The sequence below is a fragment of the Bombyx mandarina genome, chromosome 05 (assembly GCF_030267445.1).
Source record: "Bombyx mandarina strain Sakado chromosome 05, ASM3026744v2".
NCBI classification, from domain to species: domain Eukaryota; kingdom Metazoa; phylum Arthropoda; class Insecta; order Lepidoptera; family Bombycidae; genus Bombyx; species Bombyx mandarina.
The window spans coordinates 11318906-11344865 of record NC_143212.1 but is presented as its reverse complement, the minus strand read 5'-3'; the positions used below and the strand labels follow the sequence as shown (position 1 = coordinate 11344865).

The following is a 25960-nucleotide window of genomic DNA, read 5'->3' as shown; positions in this document are numbered from 1 at the left end:
GAATATATCACCAAATACAAAACTCTCGTATAAATCAGTTCGCAGCGAAGGTTGACTTTATTGTTTTGTATTCTTTTTAATATAAACAAAACAAAAATGACATTTTCACTAAGCTATAGAGCAACGTAACAATAGTTGTACCAGATTCATGAAAACATAAGCGTTTTTTTTAATCCATGACTATTGAATCGAAGCTCAATAAATAGGAAATATTTTACAAAAGGAAAATTTAAATCAAATGAAATATAAATAAAATCATTAATTTCTATACTTACTTTAAGCGATATGCAAGTCCAAATAAAATAAAGCAACGTAATGCCTTTATCAAGTGAAAACATAATGTTAGTAAAATGAACTATAAGTAACATATTAGTGAAATGAATGCACATTAATCGTGTTTATCGTCGTATCTATATTGTTATGACAGATATTAAATATAACAGATAGTTGTTAGACACTACTTACCTAACATTTACTTAAGACAGACTCTACTAGTTTTTTATTACTAAAATATAAAATTAACAGGCACATCTAGAAGACGTGGAAACTTCTAAATGTAAAAATTCGAAGTTAATTCATTCAGTTTGCCGCGTGATTTGTAGGTGGACGACGGTATCATGTCAAAATGAATCATTTTTTGAATACAATCCGAGCATTCTATAACCAACTTTAAAATAAAAAAAAGAGACGTTCACAATTGTATTTTTTTGTGGTCTAGTTTTTTGTTTTCAAATTTATTTTGATTAAAGACCGTGTCCGGGACCGGCGGCAAATAAAAGCGTTTCTATGGTAACCGACAAATCGTGAGGTACTACCATAGATAATACACTTAATATTGGTAGGTTATAGGTATATTGGTACAGCTGTTGTTGAAGGACACATCTACAACGCGGACGTCTGAGTGCAGACTAGACACCATCGCGGACATCAACTTGAGTCAGTTTGTTTACGTTACATTATTTTTCGTTTTTACTGATATAACAAACCTTCGGGGTGCTGCGCACGTGCCCTGACCATAGATACGTTTCCTAAGTTAATTTGTTACACATCCATAAGAATTATTTTTTAACTTTCACCAAAATCTCAGACTTGTGTTCAATTATTGTTTATTGGTTATTTATAACGAGTAAAATGCAACTACCGTAGGTTCTTTAAATGAGTTAACTTAATTAGAACATACTAGATACTAATAATTTAAACAACAAATTAATGTAGAGTGTGTATTAATGATCTTGGGCCATATTTTATATTCCAGGGTAAAACATATAGCTTGCTGTAATGAAATAAAATATTAGGGTGATGCTGAGTGTTAAAAAAAATCGGACAAAAACATTACACAGTTTTCATATTAGGATAGAAAAATAGTGTATAAGTTATAAATAAAATTTTACGAACCATAGAGTAATTAGTCATAAAATGATCGCAATCAAAGTACTTCACGGTACTCGGGGGAAAAAAAGTAACAAAACAAACATAGTTATATATTTTGGTGTCAACTAGTTCTATAAACGGAGTAAACCTATTTGTATTTATTAAATATAAGTAATTGAATATGAACAATTAAAAACCCATTTACTTTTTAATCTTTAAATTTTAGATTAATTAATTAAATGATAGCTTAAACTTTTTCTATTTTATCTTTTTCTATGATAAAATGTCTGCAGCTTTTCCTGGCAGAGAGTAGTGTAGTAGTGTATAGTTCATTCATGCATACATCCACATGTAAATCGCTTCATTAGAATGCAATTACCATTCAATTATTTTTAGCGAATAATAAGTTCAAACTCTCACATCCGTTTGTATATTTATTCTTAAAAAAAGATTCCAGTCAGATTACAGATTATTTGCGTTAGTAAATGAAGACCAGCTATGTAATAAAATTGTGTGTAACTCCATAGATAATGGCGTCACTGAAAAAATTTAGGATTTTATTTTTGACTTTTACAAGACTATGTCTTTTTTTATTTAATTTTCTATCGTTGTTAATTTAACAGAAGTTCTATTCGTTCTTATCCATCATTGACAGATCAGTTATACTAAAATATAAATGGTTTTTGCTCTTATTCGTAATAAGTTATTGGAGCTTTATAAGACTGTAATTTTTTTTTATATATTTAAACTGAAATGAAATATGCTATTGAACTATTTGAGAACGTCTGGTTCGATTTTGTTATTTTTTTGGCCTTAAAATGTTGTTAATAATATTCCAAATGACGTTATTTCGACAAGATTAGTCAAGAGAAAAATTAGACAAGAAAATCCCAGTCGGGTCAGCAGGTACAATAAAAAAAGATCCATGACTAACACTATTACGCACTTTTCTTATAACGGTATTATAAAGCTCCGTTAACTAATTATTGAATATTATCAAAGTTGAAATATTTTTAAAAAAAATTGTTTTTTTTTTTCTGAGAAATTGATTCGTTTCTCTAGTCATAGGCTGACACTGACACTCGACTCTTCCGTCAGTTTTTCGATTTTATTTTCGTGCAGCTTTACAATTCAATTGGCAACCCGGATTCAGATTAAAAGACATCATGACGCGACGGTACGATTTAGCAGTTCGTCAATTATATATTCGGATTGTTTTTTTTTTTAATATTTCTGTATTTTTTTCTTTTTTCTTCATATAAAATAATAAAGATAAAGAAGCCTTTATTAACAATTATTTCATATTTAGGTACATACGATTCATTTAATTTTTCTTTGCATTTGACATCGGCTAAGATTGTTTTGCTTTCGCATAGGCCTCCCCCAAATCCTGCCTTAAGTCCCGGTCGTGGCATTTCCTCTTAAATAAAATTAAAAGATATCCGTATGAAAACAAAAATAACGGATGTATCATAAAATAATATATTAATTCATCTTTGCTTTACTATCTTATCGGTTTACCCGATGTTCGAGTTTCGTCTCGCTGCTCTGTATTAATACGATACCCGCAAGTAATATACACGGCATTGGCAGTTTCTATTTAAGCTATTGTATTTCCAGGGAACGGGAATGCCATCTTTATTGTTTTCATTTTTAACACCCTTGAAACCGTCGCTGGCAATACTCAGTGCATAGTAGAACGGGTACACACGAAGTCGACGTAAACAATCGCTTATACGTTCATTTAGAGTTGCACGCCACGCTTTGTGTTTAATGAAATTTAATTTTTTTTTATTGCTTAGATGTATGGACGAGCTCGCAGCCCACCTGGTCTTAAGTGGTTACTCGAGCCCATAGACATCTACAACGTAAATGCGCCACCCACCTTGAGATATAACTTCTAAGGTCTCAGTATAGTTACAACGGCTGCCCCACCTTTCAAACCGAAACGCATAACTGCTTCACGGCGGAAATTGGCAGGGTGGTGGTGTACCTACCCGCGCGGACTCACAAGAGGTCCCACCACCAGAAATTACGCAAATTATAATTTAGCGGGTTTTGATTTTTATTACACGATGTTTTATTCCTTGACCGTGGAAGTCAATCGTGAGCATTTGTCAAGTACGTATTTCTTTAGAAGATTGGTACCCCGCCTATTAATTCAACAATTGTATTGTCGAGACCTTAAAACGGACAGCTTTACTTCAAGAAGCAATATTGATATTTTTTGCCTTGATGCGTGCCGTACTTTATTTACCGCCGGTGCCTTTTGTCGCGCATCGTATAAAAAATATTAAACCAAAAATATTTTTCTTTTAACATAGTAGTAATATTATCGGTATAAATAATACTACGGGTATTTTCTGTCCTCGTTTCTCTCTTATTTGTGTCGATGGGTGTACAAAACAAATATAGATAATTCTAGATTACTCTTATGAAATACTTCACATCCCTGTCCCTCTAGTACAAAGTAAAACATTTTAAATGTCAACCACTTTTTTAGCTAGATAAAAATTTCTCGCCAGGAAGTTCGTGTTCAATTCACACTATGCCCTTATTATAAAATATCCGACTTAAAGTATAAACATTTTTGTGCAATAATTAAAAATTCTTTAGCGAAATAAATATGTATATATAATTTTACATACACAAACATCATTATGTTGAGACGTAAGATTTTTTTTTTTTTACCTTTTTTTTTTTTTTCACTTTAAAATATACTGCCAGGACTTACCCTCGTTAAATTCACTTAAGTATGTAAAGGATGTCCTCATTAGGTAAAGGTTAATTGAAATAATGTAACCGATTAGTTAGTACATTGTTGATTCGTAGCAAACGACGGCTGCTTAATTGACATTACGTTGCCTGCCTTAAGTTCTAGCAATAATAAATATTATCACTAGTTTAAATGCTGTTATAATAGTGAAAGCATTATAATGTATTTTTATCATTATATTGTTATTATTTTCATTGATGATTTCTAATATAAATATTTGTGATGATTGGAGCTCTCGAATTTTTTGGGGCGTCGTCAGTGGCTTAGTAACTGTACGCTTTGTACAGATTCTAAAGGTTTTTTAACGTTTAAGAAGCGAAGAACAACAAAGCGTATAATTAAATGTCGGACGCGAGCACGCCGGACGCGGACATGTCCGTTCGAACCGCCTCAGCTGTAGCAAAAAACGCCGGAAACGTACTGTGCTTTAAAACTAATTGATAACGTTTCGCATTAACAGTATGCGACTTAATTAATAATTACTTATGTAAGTAGACATTATTTTGTTGTAGAGTTAATGGCATCTTTAAATACATAAACAAATTTACAAATGTCTTTTTTTTTTTTTTTCGTGTCGATTATAATATCGTGAAATGTTCAACATCAAATCATTTGACAGAGAAACAAACGCGAACGGTATTGTTTATGTATTTGAAAATAATAATTATTATTATTAGCTTTTTTTTTAATTCGTTTGCTGTTATCGCTTTTGTCGTAATGTATTGCTAATTAATATTATTGAGCGATAAGTGTATTTTCATATTGTGTTGTGTTTGATTGCGAGAATCGGGAAGTGCACATTATGTACCTACTGTAGTTTTTTTTTTTTTTTAATAATTATTGTTTATCATTTGAATTTTTATAACAATTAAACAGCTGATGAAATTAAAAAAATACAGTGATCTATAGTTCGATGGGTCCTCCGTATGAACCGCCTTCACATTCAAACTAATCATTGAACCCGCTGTAAATCGATATCGGCTATATCACGTTTTTATTAAGCAAAAAGCTGTGTTATCAAATGTTACAATTCATGGAGGTCAGTATCCAAGGACCCCGATACGATCGTTTGAAAATATGAACTTAAGCACTCTAATAATAACTAATATATGGTATATTTATATGCATTACATAAATAAATAATATTGTTGTATCGGTAAGGACAAAGATGATAGGAAATATATTTTTTAGATAAGTGCAATTATTGTTGGTTCTTGGGTATCTCACAAAAGACAAGAATTTGTTAACACTTTTGTATGTTTGTAAATACATACATACATATTATATGTTTTAGTTTACAGTAGAGCGTACTTTAAAATGAAGGTCATATTGTAATTTTAGAATTGATTAATATAAGTAAATAATCTAGATGAGGACGATCCATCCAAATAATTTAAACGATAGTATTTTTTTGATGAAAACATCTCATTTAATAATAGTAAAATTTTCTTTGTTTTGAATGTGAAACTGAATATTATTTAAAATATATATGTGAATTCTAAATTTTGAAACCTCGAACAATATACACTGACATTGTCATAAAATTCTTAATAACGAATTATGATCACACAGTAACTTAGGGATTAGTGATTCCTGTGTAGTTCGTTTTTTTATCTCGAGATATCTAATTATCCAAAAATTGGTCGCATAGATCTTGTAATAAGTTCGTACTAATTACAAATTGAAATGTTTAATTTGAAAGGTTGAGAAAATTAATATAAGACCTTTTATGCCTGTGATTTCGAGAAATATTTGTTCTCTTGTAAATCAGAAAAAAAACCACTTTGAACAAACTAGAAGCCGCCATCGTGCACAGAACTGGAAATCCAATAGTAATACTAGGATGTGTAGTTTTACAATACGCTGATTTACGTCACTCCTACCTATGACATACGCCGCTGCACATAAAAAAACATGACGGCGTCACATCTCATGCGAAACTAACGCGCTAAAAAGTGGAACGGTAAATACTGAATTTATCTTAGTTTTGATCAAAAAATCGCGTTAAGATTACGTTTGCATATTATTGATTGTACACATACGAAGTAAATCAGACAAGGTAATTTGCGATTTCCAGTGGCTGCGGCTTCAAGTTTATTAAAGATTTTGAGTAATATACCCCGTCTCTAGAAAGGGATGCTTTTTCGAATCTATCGATGATGTTCATGTAACTGTTACTTTGAACTTTAGAGACTTTTAATTAACTAACAGTTATTCAGCAGCATTAGGTGAAATTGAGAAAGAAAAAAAATATTCGGGATAAAAATACATTTACGTTGAATACTCCATATTATAGAAATATTTATCCAAGAGGGATGTTGAATAAAATTTTGAATTTTTAAAAAAAATGCAACTAAAGACGTTACACGCTAAAAGTTCTACGTCGAAATGTCGTTAAAATCAAGTATGTAATTTGCGTACAAATTAACGAGTAAATTTTTGTGCATACGATGAAATCAATGAATAAATGGACCGTTTATTTTGAAAGTGGTGTAAGTCCATTTGCTTTTGTTTCGAGAAAATTATTTGTTGATTTAAAAATACAGGCAAATCATATGAGGTCTGGCTATGCCACCTACCTCTGTCAATTGGACTTACACCACTTTCATAATCGATGATTATGCAATTTCATTTACCGACCGATTTTATGCAATTTCATTTACCGACCGATTTTAAGTTGTACAAAACATGGGATTTTTTTGAGAAATTAAACACGGACTATTTATATATAAAAAATTTACATTAAGTTAAGTATGAATTACGTGATAGCTCATTTTTCTCAAAAATGGACTTACACCACTTTCAAAATAAACGGTTCAAATGTAAACGTAACGCGGCGGCAAATTGATTTTTATCGAAACGACGCCTTTTTTACTAACGAAATTTTAGTCTCTATTCTTTTTTCCTTCAACATCCCTATATGTCATAAAGCCATTCATTAGGTAGTTTTTTGTATTTAAATACAATGCAATCTTATTTTAAGATCAGTTTTATGATAAAAATGTGTATTCTGTCATTCGTCAATTTAAATCGTGCTTAGGTATATTCCCTATGGCCAAAAAAGTAAGGTTGTTTTGCCGCCTTTTAGTTTTAAGAATATTTTTATTTGTTTATTATTTTATCGCAAATCATTTTCTATTCTGATATTTAATATCAGCTTACTCTGGAAATTTGAATAAGTGCGAATTAAATATTTTATTTTATGACGATTATGTACTGTAATTTTAGAAAACGAAACTTTTCAAGTCATTTCTTTGTCTACCAAGTTTGATGTATTAACTAGCAAGGTTATAATATCATTGAACGTAGACCTTGTTATGTTTTAATGAGAAAGTTAAATTAATTTTGGTTTGATTCTGACAATAATAAGACAGTTTGATATCACTGTAAATATAAACAAACTATAAATTAACTAACACTAATTTGGTATACATGTCTACTTTGGTATACATGTCTACATGGTATATTATGTCTACCTAATAAGAACTTTAAATTATAACTTAGCCGGGTGGTATCATAAAACTCTTTCAAATAAATTTATTTAAATTTTTATCTATGCATTTTTTATTGTAATCAAAAATTTGTAACAGTTTCTTAATTTTAGTGTTGTATTCTTGCACGTCACATGAAATGCTTTAATTAAAGAAAGGAATGGCATTTTATGTCCACAAACAAACAAATGGCTAATGAAATGACAGATTCCAAATTCTTTCGTGCAGGGTAAACCACATAAATTACGCGTACTTTTTTTTAATAAAGCGAATGCCCGCGATGTCTGTTATTGTATAGAAGCGTATTGATATGTAATAAATCGTTCTGATCTTAAATTATTGTTATTTCAATACATATTCACCTGGAATGGTTTGAATATGTTGAATATACCTTTATGTTTTATTTGTATGAAACTCCATATTGACAAATAAGTTTTATATTCTAGTTAGTTTGTAGAAAAGCATACAAATTATGGGAAATACCACGTGATTGCGTTAACCTAGAATATAATCATGTCTAAGCCGCCTGGTCTTTAATGATAATCAAAGAATAGATCCTATTTCATCCGGATTAGTGATCTCAAATCTATACTGGGGTTTGAAGCAACCGCTTCCATTTTACTGCATACAGAAAGAGAGTGTCGATATGTCGATAATCTTAATGTTACGGATTGTTTGGAACCTTCGAGTCTTCAGAGACAGTATTCGGAGTTTGGTGCTGAGATCCTGTCCTGTCTTCCCTTTTATCATCGAGTAATTTCATCCTTACTGTTTAGAGCCACAGCGTTATCCATAGTGCTTTCAAACAATTTTAAAGCAACCTTTTTGTAACACGCCTTACATGGAATGGAACAGTGTTGCTAATCAAATGCTATGAACGTCATAGAAAGGAACGCAGGAGTTCTGGCTACTTCTTAATTTGTATAATAATATTATTAAGTATTAAGAAAACTACTATATCGTGTTTTAATAGGGTGTCGTCATATAAGACATTATTACTATCACTGTGAGATAACGACCTTATAAGGTATGTACTATAATTTCTTTTTGGAGGCTAACTGCGAAATAACTATCGATACTTAAATCGACTTATTACTCTTATAGTTGAATAATGTACTCTAGAAAAAATAGTTGATTAAACTTAAAAGTGGCGAAGGAAAAAATAATAGACCACTTTTAGTACATAAACTTTATTTACTTTGTAAATAGTGAAAATGTTCATAAGGAAAGCTAAGCATCTTATAAAAATATCATTTTATACTTCACACCGGCTTCACTTCGGCAAGTCATGATAGCGTCTTACAGGTAAACAACAAGCTTATGTTTTATATTTGTTATACATTCAATTTTAACATAATATTTTTAACAATCATATTCAAAGCGCATATACTTAATTGTGAATACATGTTTTATAAATAAATAAATAAATAAAACATTCGGAATGCATTTCGATAACAAATTTATCAGACATAAAATGACACACAAAGCATTTTTTTTTGCACTCTGGACATAATCACGCACGCTACTAAATTTCTTTAATATAAGCGAATATTGAGTAAGAAATCGTAACGCGAATTTAATCTGAAAAAATTTTATCTAAGATCTTGGCTGCCGAAACACACATTAATACAATGTCAAAATCTCTATGATACCGTTCCGAAGAAGGACGTAAAGTGGCAACCCTGTTCATATAAATTTTCAAACTATAGCCTAATTTGTAAGCCGTCTTACGATAAGCAAACATTTACTCCAAATCTGCTGTAAAACGTTACATAAGTACAAAATCGGATTAATAAACGTAATCACCTCATTTATCGCAAAATGGGGTTTTACAGTTTTCTTAAAACAACGGGTAAACAAGAACTTACGCCAAGATCACACATTCGAGGGATATAGTTTTACGATGGAACGTGGACTCAAGATTATGGATTTAAAGTTGCGATAGGACAACTTCATCGCGGTGCAATAGTAATGACTCCCATACTCGCGTCCATACCATACCATATACCGTTGCCACGCCTCGTATGCCGTCTCAGTACGTGTGGGAGAAATATAATGGTCACACATTAGACTGCGGGCTCCGTGACGACCGGCGCAACACGACCTCTGGACTTACTGTTTTTGACAGACATCAAAAGAATTTAGAAGAAACTTCGTCGCAGCAATAGGTCTTATTCGATCAAAATGACACTAAGAAAGCCAATGCTCTATACTTGCCAGATATTAGTCGCCCCTTTCCTACCGTTTGTAAGTAAAACACATTTTGCGAACCCGCTAATTAATTACAGCTCTCATTGTAGAATAATTTCATTGAATAATTTTTGTATATTTAATAACAAATATATGGTGATAGGTGTTTTGATTACACATAGACAATTAATATTGAATCAAAAAGGAATGGACACCCTCTTTTCCGGCCTATATATTCATATCGTCCACGACGGTAAGCTGTGGGTTTATAAAAGTTTAAAAAAACGTGTTTCGTTTCGTATGAGTTAGTTGCCAGCCTCGCGGGGCCGGGCGCGGTATGGGAGAGGCGGTATAGCGAATGACATGTGACGTGTGAGGTGTGACGTGTGGAGTGACAGTTCAGTGTCCCGCTCAGGGCAGCGGCTTGTGCTCGGGGATGGGGGGCGAGGTGGCGCCACTGGCGTCACGCAGCGCCTCGTCGAAGCTTTGAGTCGAGTTCGATCTAGAAGCCACTTTACCCTGAAAATTTAAATACATTCTCGGCATTAGATTTACGCAACATGATTTTTTTTGTTTATTGCTTAGACGGGTGGACGAGCTCACAGCCCACCTGGTTTTACTAGAACCAATAGACATCTACAAAGTAAATGCGCCACCCACCTTGAGATATAACTTCTAAGGTCTCAGTATAGTTACAACGGCTGCCCCACCTTTCAAACCGAAACGCATAACTGCTTCACGGCGGAAATTGGCAGGGTGGTGGTGTACCTACCCGTGCGGACTCAAGACATCGTACCTCCAGTAATTACACAAATTATAATTTTGCGGGTTTTGATTTTTATTACACGATGTTATTTCTTCACCGTGGAAGTCAATCGTGCATTGTTTAAGTACGTATTTGATTGGAAAAATTGGTATCCGCCTGCGGGATTCGAACACTGGTGCATCGCTCGATACGAATGCACCGGACGTCTTATCCTTTAGGCCACGACGACTTCATTATTTCGTATTGTTTGAGATCGTCTTCTCGTTGAAGCAAAGTATAGTAAAATGTTTCTTTATGGAAACTATCACTTTTCCAAATATTAACAAGGGAATATCCAGAATCTAGATAATCATAATACGCCCATACGAAGTACAAGTAAAATTTCCATTTCTATATAATTTAGATTTAAGAATACTACTGTTTTAGAATACTACTGTATAAGAATGGCATCTAAGTTAAAAAGGTCAGCGAATAAAGGCTTTTATAAATAAATAGATAGGCCATGAGATGTTGACCCATTTGTGCAATAAAAAAACAAACGCTGCACGGAACGAGATATGGGGAACTAATTAATATACATTAACTCAATCACTATAGATAAATGTGTTATATTTTTATGTTGTGTATAAATATGCGTGTGAATATATATGATATTATTTATATATAGATATATTAAATTTTATATTATTATTATTATTATCATGATAATAATATAATATTGTGTACGTTATTGTATTTTTTTATTGCATAGTTGGGTGGACGAGCTCACAGCCCACCTGGTGTTAAGTGATTACTGGAGCTCATAGACTATCTGTATCAACAACGTAAATGCGCCACCTACATGTAATGATATATATATGTGTGTGTGTGTGTATACCGTGTATGTGTTTGTATGTGTTTGTATATGTAAGTATGTAATATTATTATCAATTTTGTTATTTTCGCATTTTCGCAATAAGTAAAGCACCTACCACAGGACTCTACACCACCCTTGGTTGACTGGTTGACTGGTTGACTGGACAGGCATTCTCGCTTCAGGCATTAAGTCCGCCATTGTACCGTTGTGCACGAAGTTGAATATATAAATAAATAAATTACCTTGACGTTTTCATAAGCCGAACCGACGCGTTCCTCGATGGAGCGGAAAGACTCCGAGTTGCGCATCTGACCGAGCTTGCTGGAGACGCCGGCCGTGATGCCGCCGATGATCGAAGACGTCTTCTCGGCGGTCGTTTTTATCACAGATTCAGTTTTTTGGTATCTGAAAATAGTGATGTTATAAATACTAGTGGTCGCGCAGTAGTCGAAATTCAACTATAATTAAATGAAATTATAAGTTTAAACATTATTATAGCTCTATTGTCAAACACTATTATAAATCGATATTATAATCACAGTATTCGCCAAAACTGCACTATAGCTCAATAATATTAAAGACAAACAATATTAATCTATTTTCAATTCGACCACAGACTTTAAACAATAACTTCCCAATTGACAGTAAACAAAGAGTATACTTTTATATATTATTATGTGTTGTGTCAAATACATGGTAGTGTGTGTAATATTTTCTTTATTAATTTAAAGTATCTTTTATGCATTATTTTAAAAAAATATTAGCATTGTGCACTCCTTCTCTATATTCTCTATAAGTGTGAGAAATTTCATACTCCTCCGTCCGCGCAATTTTCGTAAAAAGGGGTACAAGGTTTTTGCTTCACGTATTAATATATAGATTTTGCTTAAGAGCTAACCGCTTACGTCGCATCACACGACACCCTCAATTCCGCGAGGCTACGGATTGTGTAATTACCTCACATCCCGTACACTACATTGATATACTGATAGATTGTTTTTTAATCGTGTTTTTTAACCTTAATCTTAACGATTTTCTTATCGTTTTTCCAAAATAAACAACACTATCAGCTATAAAATTATGAACACTTAATTGATCCCACATGTCATATAGCTCTAGTAGTATTTTATTCGTCATACAAACTTGCCTAGTTTTATCCTTTACTATATACATTTGGGTCGACTTGTGCACGACGTGTCTATGGGTTCTGTTGAATACCAAGACAAGACTTAAGTCTCCCACATTTAAAAACAAACACATTACTGTACAATGAAAATTCAAAATAAGTAAATAATCGCATGCGTTTCAGTGTTAGTAATGTATGTAAAAACAAAATGTGTAAAGTTAGAAAACAAATATTCAGAAACTGGCAATAGCATTGTATAATTAAGCACTACTATTTATCTAGTAAAAGAAAGATAAAGAAACACCCGCCGATAGAGGGAGATGCAAAAATTCACAGCAAGTTTCATGTTGAAAGAATTAATGTCTCTAAGGATTACATTAACCTTATTGGTCGCTTCTTTTAATACGCAGTTTTTAGGTCTCTATATTAAATCAAGAAGCCGGGCCGTCATTCATCTTGTAGCTACTACTCTGTTGATTATATACTAGATGAGAAGCATGATCGAGAAACTGAAAAAAAAAACCAGGGGAGCAAGGTATGCGGTGGAAATTTCGTTTAAAATAATTCATAAACATAAAAGTATATTTTAAAGATCGTTTTAAATAAGAGAAGGGAATTTATTGGTATAATCTCAGCGTCTCTCACAAATGCCTTCATCAGAACAGAGGTGACGTCAGAAATTATTATGTGCATTTCTTTTTGCCATTTGACTGTTAGGTACGCCCGTCACCAAATCTAAAAGAATACTTTCTAAATGTATTTACAAAAATCCTGCCTTTTAGACTTTTGATAACATAACACTAATACTTTCGTTTCAGGGTATTATAGAATAATGACATTTTTAAACAGAAATAGCTTTTTGATAAATACGTGTTAGATAAATTTAATAGATGACTGATCCTCCCGATCCATTAACGGTGCTTTTAGGTACCTCAAGCACCGTTAGTCACCGATCACCGTCCTTGTCGAACCCGTCGCTTGTGACGAAGGGCTCGGCGAGTAAATTAACCCATAGACACAGCCCACTGAGTTTCTCGCTGGATCTTCTCAGTGGGTCGCGGTTCCGATCCGGTGCTAGATTCTGCGAAGCACTACTCTTGCTAGGGCCAGTGTTAGCAACACCTCCGGTTTGAGCACAGAGAGCTCACCTACACGCTAGGGTAACGCTGACATAGCCTCTCAAGGCTATCAGCATGGGCAGGGGAAAAAAAAGATGACTCGGTAGTGCAGTATTAGCAGTATAGCGCCCCTGACTGTTGTGCCGAGACTCGTGGGTTCGTTTCCCACATCAAGCAAGCTTCGTATATATATTTAAACGTATGTACGTATGTCAGTCACTGGTAACCATAACACGGCGAATTCTAATTTGGGGCCCGATGACCGTGGGTGATTTGTTTCCAGTTATTTAAAATTTAATAAATCCAATTTCGATTACATTACTAGTATAGTAGTTATAGAAAAAATCCATTATGGACTATCCATATTTTCCATCGAACGATTTCAACGCTACTGTGTGTTATTTTTATTAGATATACACTTGTTATCGTTTACAACGAAGCAATACTCTAGAAATGGGTGAGCATTTAATTGGGAGACTTATAAATATATACATATTGCAAGTGTGAAGATATCACACAGGGAAATATTGTTATACACAAGTATTGTTACTCTAAGGTTTAAAGTCTATACGTTTAAAAAATTAAGTAACGACACTCAAACAACACAAATCTGTGGTTTGTTAGTTATGATGAACATCCATGGTTAAAAATTAAAATAAATAAATTGAGTATTTATTTTAGTGGTTCACTCCAAGCAGCATTTCCCTTGTCTCATACATACATATAAATATGACACTTGAAAAAAACTGTTCAAATATTTTTTGCTTATATCAACGTTTTCAAAATTTTCCAACTAATAGTTGAAAAGTTAGAGGGGGAACAGACCTATACGATATTGGGAAATGCATTTATATTACCAGTTGTGCTTTTTTTTTAAATGTCATCAACATTATGCAAGTCTTCTAGTAAAATGATTATGGCTTACAAATAGACAGCCAGACAGATGATGCAACTTTATGCCATTCTAATTTTTTTTATTAAATTTATAATCTACGAACTATTATGAGCTTGACGGATTTTCGCCTAAAAACTTTTCTAACATCTTAGTACTCTGGTTAATCACTCTTTAGTATGTATTATTAATTAATGTATACAAGAGATAAAGATAGAATCCTGAACTGTACTTACATGGGTGTTTCGGTCACGGCATTTGTAAGAGCAGCCACGCGATTCTCTATCGATTGATAGCTGTCGCATAACAAATCATAAGTGAAATAAAACTAGATGCAAAACGCAACCATACGCATGGAAAATGTATAAAAAACAAACGACATACTTTTAAACATACTTTTTCTTTGTAATTTGTGTCGAAGCTTGTATTAGAAGCGTAGTAACGAAAAATTGTTTTAACATATAGATTTTTATATATCCAAAGGTTTTCTTGCATAGTTTAACACAAATCTTACGACAAGATAAAAAAAAAAACATCCGTACCGAGCGTGCAACAAAAACATAATTTTATACATACACACTTATATATATTTACATAATTCGATAAACGTACTAATGAAAGCCATTCCCGTAAAGCAAGCGCCAATATCGACCAACAGTATTTGCTGTAATTTGTACAAGTGAATTTAGTTTAATACTCACACTTGGCTTTCTTTGACGTTTTTCAAACCCTGATTGACGTCCTCGGTGATCTCTTTCCACACCGTGATGCCAAGTTTACGTTTTAAGTCCGAGCTTTGACGGATCTGGAAAAGCATACAGTCTTATGAAGGGCAATTATTATTAGCATAACATATTTCTGGGAATCGTTTAATATATAAAATTATAATTTATAAAATTAAAATTATAATTAAAAATAAAATTTTGTAATCGTATGTAAAATTATAATTTGCGTAATTACTGGTGGTAGGACCTCTTCCGAGTCCGCGCGGGTAGGTACCACCACCCTGCCCATTTCTGCCCTGAAGCAGTAATGCGTTTCGGTTTGAAGGGTAGGGCAGCCGTTGTAACTATACTTGACACCTTTGAACTTATATCTCAAGGTGGGTGGCGCATTTACGTTGTGGATGTCTATGGGCTCCAGTAACCACTTAACACCAGGTGGGCTGTGAGCTCGTCCACCCACTTAAGCAATAAATAAATAATAATAATAATGCACGTTTAATTTGATTTTTGACTGACTTCAAAAAGGGTAGAGAAAATGTTATCAATTCGCCTGTATTTGTTTCTGTGTGATACTTTAGACTTTTCCTTTTCGTAGATGAAAACAGATTTTGATGATTCTTTTTTAATTTGAAAACTGGTGCTTCTGGTACGGTTCGATATAAATTTTATCAAGATCTGACCAGTAATTTTTGAGCTATCCTTATCAATGCGTGTTTCATTGATTTCGACTATATTAGATCATGTTTCTAAGCGTATTTTGTTAAAGTCAGTGTACGTTTTTGTAAAAAAAAAAAAAAAATGTTTTCTATTTATTACGTTAAAAAAACACACACACACAATAAACACGCGTTTGGGATAGTATGGACACGACGATGATACGAAATGAAAATGAGGTTGGTAAGAGAGTGTTAGCTATGAATGTGGAAGGATATAGAGGAAAAGGTAGACCTAAGAAAAAATGAATGAATTGCGTGAAAGACAATATGTGTAAGAAGGGAGTTAGCGAAGAAATGGTACATCATAGACGGGTATGGAAGGAGACAAACATGTTGCGCCGACCCCAAGTGACTGGGAGAAGGGTAAGAGAATGAGGATGATGAAGAAAAAAAAAAACAAAATTACGTTTTATTATTATAAGTTACAACACGCAAAGCTTTAGACATCTTTAGGAACGCACTAGACACCACATAAACGATTTGTCTTACCTTGCTTTGCAGTACAGTTCTCAAAGTCGCGATTTCATCTTCGACGCGGGCTAGCTCACGACTCCATTCAGCCCGTAACTGGTCTGCCTGCTCGGGTGTGAGGCCGGCCAACTCGTCAGGAGTATGTATGTCCCCTGCCACTCCGGTGCCTGACATTGCTTCTTCAGCTGAAACAAAGACCTTTATAATAGTTTAATATTCACAAGTTAATATCTATTGCCTCTGAAAGTAGACGAAACGCCGATCCATATCTGATGATGAATGGACAGCATCGCTTATGGACATTAGCGATGCCACGGGCTGTAAAACCGCTTAAGATTTTTCTAGACGTTGTTAGAATACACATGGACATTATTAAGGGTTGTTAAACACCACAAACCACTTTATTATTCCAATGTTATTGAAGGGCAGGACTAATAGTGTTATAGTGCCTTTAATCTCACGTCTTCGAAATTAGCGTATTACATTTCATGCATATTAACTTCGATAAGTCACGTTATTCATATATAAATTATTTCTCATTTGTGTATCCCAATAGCAAATTAAATATATAAAGAACTCTCGTTTTACTCTAGATAAATTAGGCAAAATATTTAAATGTTATTACCGAAAATTGTAACGGGTAAGATTTGAAGCGTGGGTAGTGAATGTAATAAATTTACAGTTTCATTTTTTATTTGTACATAGTAGCGTTTTAAAGTTTTTCGTTGTTTTTTTTTTTATTAAATTGAAATAAAATGCAAAGATATGTCAAGCAGACTATAATGTGGACACGACCTGGACACGGCGGAGCATACGCTCGCTGTCTGCCCCGCTTGGGAGGTGCAGCGCCGTGTCCTGGTCGCAAAGATAGGACCTGACTTGTCGCTGCCTGGCGTCGTGGCGTCGATGCTTGGCAGCGATGAGTCATGGAAGGCTATGCTCGACTTCTGCGAGTGCACCATCTCGCAGAAGGAGGCGGCGGGGCGAGTGAGGGAAAGCTCTCCTCACTACGCAGAAACCCGCCGCCGCCGAGCAGGGGGTCGGGACCGGGGTCGTATCCGTGACCTGGCCCCCTAAGAGCTAGGGGTCCCACCCGTTTTGTGCGGGGAGGGACCCAGACGAGGGGTGGCGTGCTCTGCACGCTCACCCGCAATAGGAAGCCGGGTGATGGTAGACCGCGTTCCCCCGACCGCTCTGGGGGAAGGTGTAACGCGGCGCCATCAAAGCGGGCTCTCGGCCCGCTGAACGAGGGAACCGGTGGTCGTGTCGCTGGCGGCCACCGGTCCGGCGTCCGTGGGACGGTGGGATGGATGTAATGTGCTCTGCGTCAACCCTGTCCCGCCGTTTCAATAGCCCCGACTGGGCTCCAGCCCGGTCCGAGGTAGGGCGCCGGTTGTGAGCGGCAGGAGTTTTTAGTGAGGTTCAACTCCCACATACCCCACCTGCCGCGCGGGTGGGGATCCGGCGATTTTCTCCTGTGGAAAAAAAAAAAAAAAAAAAGCAGACTATAATAAAAATTGTTTGATGCCATTGTATAATTTACAATGTCGATATTTATTCACGTTTATACTTTTCTTTTAATATAAATTATACCAATCTTCTATAAAGTTTAATGTTAATTATTTATTATATGATAAGAGGGATTATTATTCAATTATATTTAGCGTTTCGGCATGCTTCATGTCTCGCTATTAATTCTAAAACGAACGTCAACCGAAACCATCTCTCCTTGCTTGTAAATTAAAATATATTAAATAAAAGCTTATGAGATAATCGATAAATTATTCCGAATAGAAATTTCGGATTTCAATGTTGTAATTGATATTTTATCCATACGGCTGGTAATAATATATTAAATAGCGGTATTGTTCAGTTCAATTAATAAAACCTCCATTATAATGTGAACATAATATTTACATTGCACTACAAAAATGTTTTTTCATCGAGCTTTTATACATTTCATTTTCGTTTAGTTTCCGACAATGATGTCTTGAAGGTTATACTAACTTTTAAATTACAACATTGAAAACTAACCTCCAACTGTTATACCTAAGAATTTTTTGTAGTTAGTGTGGCTTGACATTTTGGCAAGATAAGGCTTTGATAAATCCTGAAACGTGACTCTTACTTCACGCATTTTCTTCCTGAATATACGTAGGCGACGCCGCCGATTGTCCATATAAAATTCTGTCTCGATGCACAAGGCGGATTCAGCTATATCAGGGAGCGCACGCCAATCCGCATCGAGATCATTATGGGCCCAAGTGTGCAACTCTTCTAATTCGTCTAACTCGTCTACGGCCACGTCAAAACTTGGCGTTGAATCGTCATCTGGAGGCACAAAATACGGATCCTCCATGTACTCCAAGCTAGCAGGGCCAGCGCTTCGTACCGAACTTCCATGATTCGCCATCACCATTAACTGTCTCCTTTAACTTTAGTCACAATCTAGGATTTCCTAGTTTCATATTGCTTCATTTGTTTTGGTTCCGTAATATAATTACAACTCCGCGAGTTCACATTGAAAACTTATAATCGCAATAATATGCTACATGATAAACGATCTGAATGTTATTGTCACTTTGTACATTGTTTTATTTTCGTAAAACACTGCCGTGCGAGAAACGTATTTGTTATACGTGCGCAGCCGACGCTCAATGGTGTCAGTCTTGCGCCACGTCAAGCCCCGCCAGCAAGCAAGCCAGCCCGCGCCCGTCTCGCACCGCTGATCGATCTAGTGTTCACCACTTTCACCAAATCAGTGCTATGAATGGCAATTTAGCTTGGAATTATTAAATGACCTCCAAAACCACGAATATCTAACTTTAGAATGTTTCCAGATTCGCTAACGTTCGACATGCAAATAATACTGGGAAACAAGTTTCGTCTGATAAATCCTAAATAAAAACGGATCTCACCTTGCCCCGCTAAAGTTTATTGACAGTGCCCGAGGCAACAAGACTGGTGGCGCGAGCACTGGATAATACATGTGTTGCGTCATTTAACTTCTTGCTGGCGATGGAACAAAAAATGTTCAAATTTCTCAACTTAAGATTGCCAGTGTGACTCATCGCGACTTTAATAGAATTCGTGTTTTAGGTTGTTTGTGATTATCTCAGAAATACAGATTTCAGATCTTATTTAAGTAATTTTATTATTTTTTTAATCAAACAGGGCTTTTGAATATGAAATGATAGTTTGCCAGTGGCCAAAAACATTTAAATTAAATTTGCATTTTTAATTGACATAACACTGTATGAAAGGATATTCAATTGCTTCAAAATTCAAATTGATCTATGTGAAATAGTGAAACATCAAACATTAAAAGTAAAGTTCGAAAACTATTATACAAGTTCCAACATGTATCTAACGCCATAGGCATTTCAAAATTTCAATGCTGCTTTTGAGAAGAATAATAAATAGGCTGTTAATAGGCGAATAATAAACATTTCAGATGCAACAGCTAAAGCCAGGTCACCTTTGTAATGGGTACTGGAACTCAGATCCGAGACAAGAAGAAGTGATACAGAATCCGAATACCAAATATCTATAACAAAGATTCTGACTGCTGCTGACCTGAAATCGAATCCCATTCCATTTTAATCCCAAAATTTTAAATAATCACACTTTGATTGATTTTGTAGACGACCCATCATACGTCCAATCCGATGGGGAGTGGTCATTATCGTTTTATGCAATTTAGATTACAACATCAACAACACACAGATCACAACATCATAGCCAGGCATTCAAACCAGATTGACACTATTGCGACAAATAGTCATTTTAAGTCTATTATAAGTTCATCAGCATCAAAAATCTCTCTATATTATAATTCAGTGACTACAAGTGACAAATTGGAATCGCAATATTCTTCGACCTCCTTCTTCAATATAACGGCCTTGTAATTAAACATATTTTTTTCGCTTCCGAGTCCGAGTCCATCTTAAAGATTTAAAGAATCTCACCCTATAGAACATAAGCTGAAATGAAATGGTAAAAATGTAAATCACGAACTTACGATTCCAACTACTGGCATCAATGAACTGGATCTCGAAGCAATTCGTTTTGTTAAAAAAATTGTATATTATGATTATAATAAAGACGGAAATTTTACAACGGCATATCTTTTTCTAAAATATTTATTTATGTATACCGGAAACTTTGTTCGTCAAGGGATGACTTTCTAAAGCCCAAAACAAGCCAAAATACAAGAATCGCTAATAAAAACATAAAACATTAACATGAGTATAATTCTGAATCCTTTGCATTTGTTTAATCGCGGCGATGTGTTATTTAAGGCATTTTAATCGACACTAATGAATCTTAATCATAAAAGGTACATAATAATAAATAATGTAAAATAATCTTTTGTAACATTAGATTAATATCTGTTAGTCGTTAGAGTGTGCAGAACATGCACCTAAATTTCAAAAAGTGTAATTGTATTAAATTTATAAGAAAGAAAATTCTGTTTTAAGCCATGTACTTCATTAATAACACCCCCTTTCAAGAAGTCATTACTGCTCGGGACTTGGGCATCATTAGACCTGATAAATGACCTCCCGGCTTTCCGGTTTCATGAGCAGATAAATAAAAATATATAAGCAACCTAGTTTAACCATTCTTATTTACAATATGATCGTACTAAACATTTTGGAATATTGTTGTACAGTCCCGGCTATCAAGTACGTGCGAACAGGATAGAAAGAATCCAAAAACGGTTCCTTTACCATCTCGCTTATAATAATAATATCTGTCAGCAACTATAAAGAACGATTTTTATTCTATGAGATGCAGTCATTAAGCACACTACGTAAAGTAGCTATTTATTTTTATTGCTTATGTGGGTGGACGAGCTCACAGCCCACCTGGTATTAAGTGGTTACTGGAGACCATAGATATCTACAACGTAAATGCGCCACCCACCTTGAGATATAAGTTCTAAGGTCTCAAGTATACTTACAACGGCTGCCCCACCCTTCAAACCGAAATGCACTACTGCTTATAAATGTTATTTGCAATAGAATATTTTTTTTCCTTTGTCTCAGTATTTATGGCAAGACTAGGTATATAAAAATGAATTGCTGTTCGTTAGTCTCGGTAAAACTCGAGAACGGCTGGACCGATTTGGCTAATTTTGGTCTCAAATTATTTGTGGAAGTCCAGAGAAGGTTTAAAAGGTAGATAAATATGAAAATGCTCGGAATTAAATAAAAATAACAATTTTCCGGACGGATTCCTTTTGTTTGTTTTAAGTTTATTTTATACAAAAGTTTAGGTCTTTTATTTATTGATTGAGGCACTACGAAGTCTGCCGGGTCAGCTAGTTATTTAATAAATAAAAGTCAGCCTCTTGACGACTTCACAACCGATCTTATGCAAGTTGTGTTCACACCCAAAAAGGTGAATTCAACAATGTTTTTATTTTATTTATTTACTTTAAATATTAATGTGGGTAAATTTTATCCAGTTGTGTGAAAATACTAAAAAAAATCACCATAATATTTCAAGAACACTACTCAATAATTAAATTCTATTCTAAATTACTTTTAAAATATAAATGCGGATGTTAGATTTTTTTTTGTAAATTGATTACATCATAATAGCTCACAGCCCACCTGGTGTTGAATTGTTACCAGAGCCCATAAACATCAACAACGTAAATGCCGTCACAGTACACAGTACTTTCACCAGGACATCGGTCCACCAAGTTGGCTGTCTGCCCACCTTACAACGTCCAGTGCGAGGTCTATAAAACTATGCCAGTGTTCAAATCTTACAGAGTAAATAACGATTTTTCTAATAAAAAAACCTACTTAATATTCAGATTAACACAAATGACTTCTGTGATGAAGGAATAACATCATATAATAGAATCAACCCACAAAAATTATAATTTCTGTTTTTTTTCTTAAAATTCATGTTAAAAGCAAAATATGTTTTTGTTGTTCTCTTAACATCCTAGAATAGTGCACACAATGCCTGTTTGTAGTTTAAATGAGAAAGTTCTTGAAACTCTGTTCCAATATGTATTAGGTAGAGCCATGGACTTTGTAACTCTTGATATGTTGGTGTGCTCCAAACAAATTTTCCTTTAATGTACACTTACTGAATGTTTTCAACATTATCAACTCTTACCATTTTCCTAAAATTTACATCAACTAGGTCACAGGTGCACCTAATATAAAGCTAATAATACACCTTATACAAAGTGAAAAATAACTGCCACACAACAGCATCAAAATCACAACTTAGAAACAAATATATATATTACATAATATATTACATTTATGGGAGCCGAGGGATCAGAGTTTAAAATATTAGATTCCACATAACATGCATGGGGATCCCAAAACTCTAGCTACTTTAACTAAAAAACTAACTTTTAAAACTAAATAGATAAAGGTTCTAAAATAAAAATGTATTAAATAGCAAAGTTATCTCGTAAGTGGAAAGTAATGCCTATACCTCAGGTATCATCCATAATTATCACCAGAAACTAATAAATGTATGAAATTTTAGCAACATAACTCTCAAGAACATAGTTAATCAAAACCTAGATTTTGGGAACAGTTCAGCTATAAAGGCCTAGAAGAACTTAGGACTTGGATAAAGTTCATAGGATTCCACCTATAATGCAATATTATGCAAATTGGATGATATTAATTATTGACCTTGTTTTGTTATAGACAAGCAAAAGTAATATTCAATGTTTTTATTGAATATGAAATATAGATTTACAAACAAACAGGAAATGATACTTAACTGTATTTTTTTCAAAACAGGAAAGTGCATAATTTCAATAAAACGAAGCCCATCAAGAGTTAATATGCAAAAAAAAATTGTTTCCAAACCTAGTAGCTAATTACATTTAACTTTACTGACCAAATAAAAACTATATAATAAAAAGATAAAATATTACACCATATGCAAAGTACCTATATAAAAGTTGGCGAATATTGATTAGAAACAACAGGTAGAGTGCTTAAACAAGAACTTATACACTCTACCTGTTGGGCGAGCAAATATTAGGCTAGATAAAAGACCTATGCACATTTTGGTCATCGCCTTCACTCAATGACGATTTCCGGTCATTTGTAAGCTTAAAATGATACAACATTGAAAAATATAATTACAGTTAACCATTTAATTGTTACTTATATATTGAAATTAAATAGTAAGTAATAAAATGTATGTACTACTTTTTATTTATTTTAAAACTGTTATCTTCAGTAGAGTCCGAAGTACGTGCGCAGGACAACAAAGTTAATTAGTCACCTACAATTCTAGGTTATTTATGTATTTTCTTTTACGTAGATATATATATTATATATATGAACTAACACACAGCAATTAAGGTATTTAATCATTGAACTGACCTGTTTGAACACCGCTCATATTTTACAATGAAAAACTCTTACGGTGTGAAATGAATGAAAAATAATAAGCTTATATTTCTTTAGAAAAGTAATAGAACACAAAACTTTTATGTATGTACCACACTAATAAGCCAAGCACTTTTAGTGAAAATTGTGACCAATATCGAGTTATGGTAGGTAGGTATGAAATTTTGATACAAAACGATTTTCAAACGTCAATGAACAATGATTGCACACGTAAATGACATCTGACAGGTTTTAGCTTAATTAAAGGCCTGGGATCTAGCTTTTTTAAGCCAAAACTGTCTTTGTTCATTTCATTTCGTTGTTTCACATTCGTTTCACATTCAGATTGACTTTTTTATATTCAGCTAGTTTTGTGTTACCTACTCTTTCTGTGCTACTTCTCTTACCTACTCTACTCGAATTCTCTGAATACTTACTGACGTATGCTATCTCAAATTACATTTAGGTAGGTATAAAATGAAAAATAATAAAACAATCGGTGACCTTATAATTATCTCAAAGGAGGCGAATAGTTAACAAGGGCGGATCCAGGGAGGGGGGCGTCATGGGGGTCATGATACCCCCCCCCCCCCCCGACTGAATTCAGGACTTAGGTGGTATTTCTATATTTTGTCACCATACAGATTTTATTTAACTACATACCTTCAATATTTAATTAATTTTATTTATTTATTTCGGGCCGGTTTCCGATTCGCATAAGGGGCGCGCGTGGTATGTGACACTCAACGATCTGCACGGTGTTGTGAGCAGACCGCGGGCCCAAGGATTTTAGGGCCCACCCACTAAACGACTCTCCTGCACTCTTACACCCGACGTCCGATCCCCTCCGAGGCCAGAACCCGGATGAGGTAGGGGGGTTACCGCGGTCAACACTACAACCAGACGGCGCGGCTCACCCCAAGGACGCCCAGCCGACGGAGCCTTCGAGGCGAATCGAAGGAGTTGTGCGTCATACCCCTTGGCATACCTCTAGCTGTTATGACAAATAATTCACCACGGTTATGGAATATATATAGGCTGCCTCATTCCGCGCGTGATAATGCTTCTCTGGATATCTTCAAGAGAAGATGGCAATATGTACGTGTATATGTACAAGTTATTATGTGTTAAGTTTTTCAAGTGTATAATAAAGAATAAATATTTTTAAGTACAGTACTTACGTACATTAATAAAATACCTACTTTTTACTTGTATCTATTATTATCAAAATTAAATTATATGTTCTTGACTTGATCACAACTATGTGACCCCCTCCAGCCAAAGCTGGATCCGCCCTTGATAGTTAGTCTGCAGTACCGTTGAAGATACAGTTTTTGTGTTTATTCTAACATAATAACAATAATGGTAGTACATTGCCTTAACAATATAACACCTATAATTATAATTTGAGATTTTGAGAGATGTTAGAGGTATGAAAGCCACGAGAAGTACTAAAATGACACGCCTAGAATGCAGTGTACATTTCTTAACTACGGAGTGATGCACACAAATAGGTGGAATTGACTAAAGCTAGACCACGTGACTTTTCGTTCGTGAAATCACCAATGTTGTAGTATGAAGCTTCAAAATTGTAAATCTTTTGTTTTTTATTACGCTTTAATTAAAAATAAAGGAGATTTTACACTTTCGCCCCATTATTTTGGATGTACTCTGTACGAGAAAGGCTTAAGGTTGCAACCCACTGAAGTATGAAACTTATGGAAATGCAACGTCAACAAAAAATGCGACGTCATCTGGCCACTAAATATGGCGGTTTTAATGCTGCCCAGAAGATTATAATGTTATTAGGTTTTATCAATAAACGTTCTTGGTTCATTTTATTTTAAATATTGTTGAGTATTAATTATTTGTAGAATTTATACTTCTTTAATAGGAAGTAAGTATATTGCTATTTGCAAAGATGATGTGTTTTAGATGTGTAAAATCTAAAACAAGTAAACGATATGACGATTTTGAAAAGTTGCTACCTACACTGATTTTATAAAGTTGTCGTTTGACAACTCAGTGACCGCAAAACATAAACATGTGGCGCAGTACAGTGCCATCTGCGCAT

The 25960-nt window shown here is 34.3% G+C and overlaps 1 protein-coding gene across 4 annotated transcripts; it reads right to left on the bottom strand.

The window, feature by feature from the left end:
* Positions 1 to 8812: 8812 nt before the first annotated feature.
* On the bottom strand, positions 8813 to 19167 carry LOC114250904 (tumor protein D54). 4 transcript variants are annotated; one of them, XM_028184991.2, is made up of 6 exons: positions 18533 to 19167; positions 16517 to 16683; positions 15288 to 15391; positions 14823 to 14882; positions 11693 to 11855; positions 8813 to 10347 (listed from the first exon to the last, which is right to left on the bottom strand). In XM_028184991.2, the coding sequence occupies exons 1-6, from the start codon at positions 18915 to 18917 to the stop codon at positions 10240 to 10242; spliced, it is 987 nt and encodes a 328-aa protein (XP_028040792.2). In that variant the 5' UTR covers positions 18918 to 19167; the 3' UTR covers positions 8813 to 10239. The 4 variants fall into 4 exon arrangements, with proteins under 4 accessions (XP_028040792.2, XP_089583883.1, XP_089583884.1 ...); XM_089727757.1 differs by having other exon boundaries at positions 18548 to 19157; XM_089727758.1 differs by lacking the exon at positions 14823 to 14882 and having other exon boundaries at positions 18533 to 19163.
* Positions 19168 to 25960: the final 6793 nt, after the last annotated feature.

Bases quoted from the DNA above. Each gene is read 5' to 3' on its own strand.
- LOC114250904 (XM_028184991.2), bottom strand. From the start codon at position 18,917: ATGGTGATGGCGAATCATGGAAGTTCGGTACGAAGCGCTGGCCCTGCT. The intron at 14,883-15,287 runs GTGAGTATTAAA...GTTATGCGACAG, and splicing joins AACGTCAAAGAAAGCCAAGT to CTATCAATCGATAGAGAATC. The intron at 11,856-14,822 runs GTAAGTACAGTT...CACTATTTTCAG, and splicing joins GCCGTGACCGAAACACCCAT to ATACCAAAAAACTGAATCTG.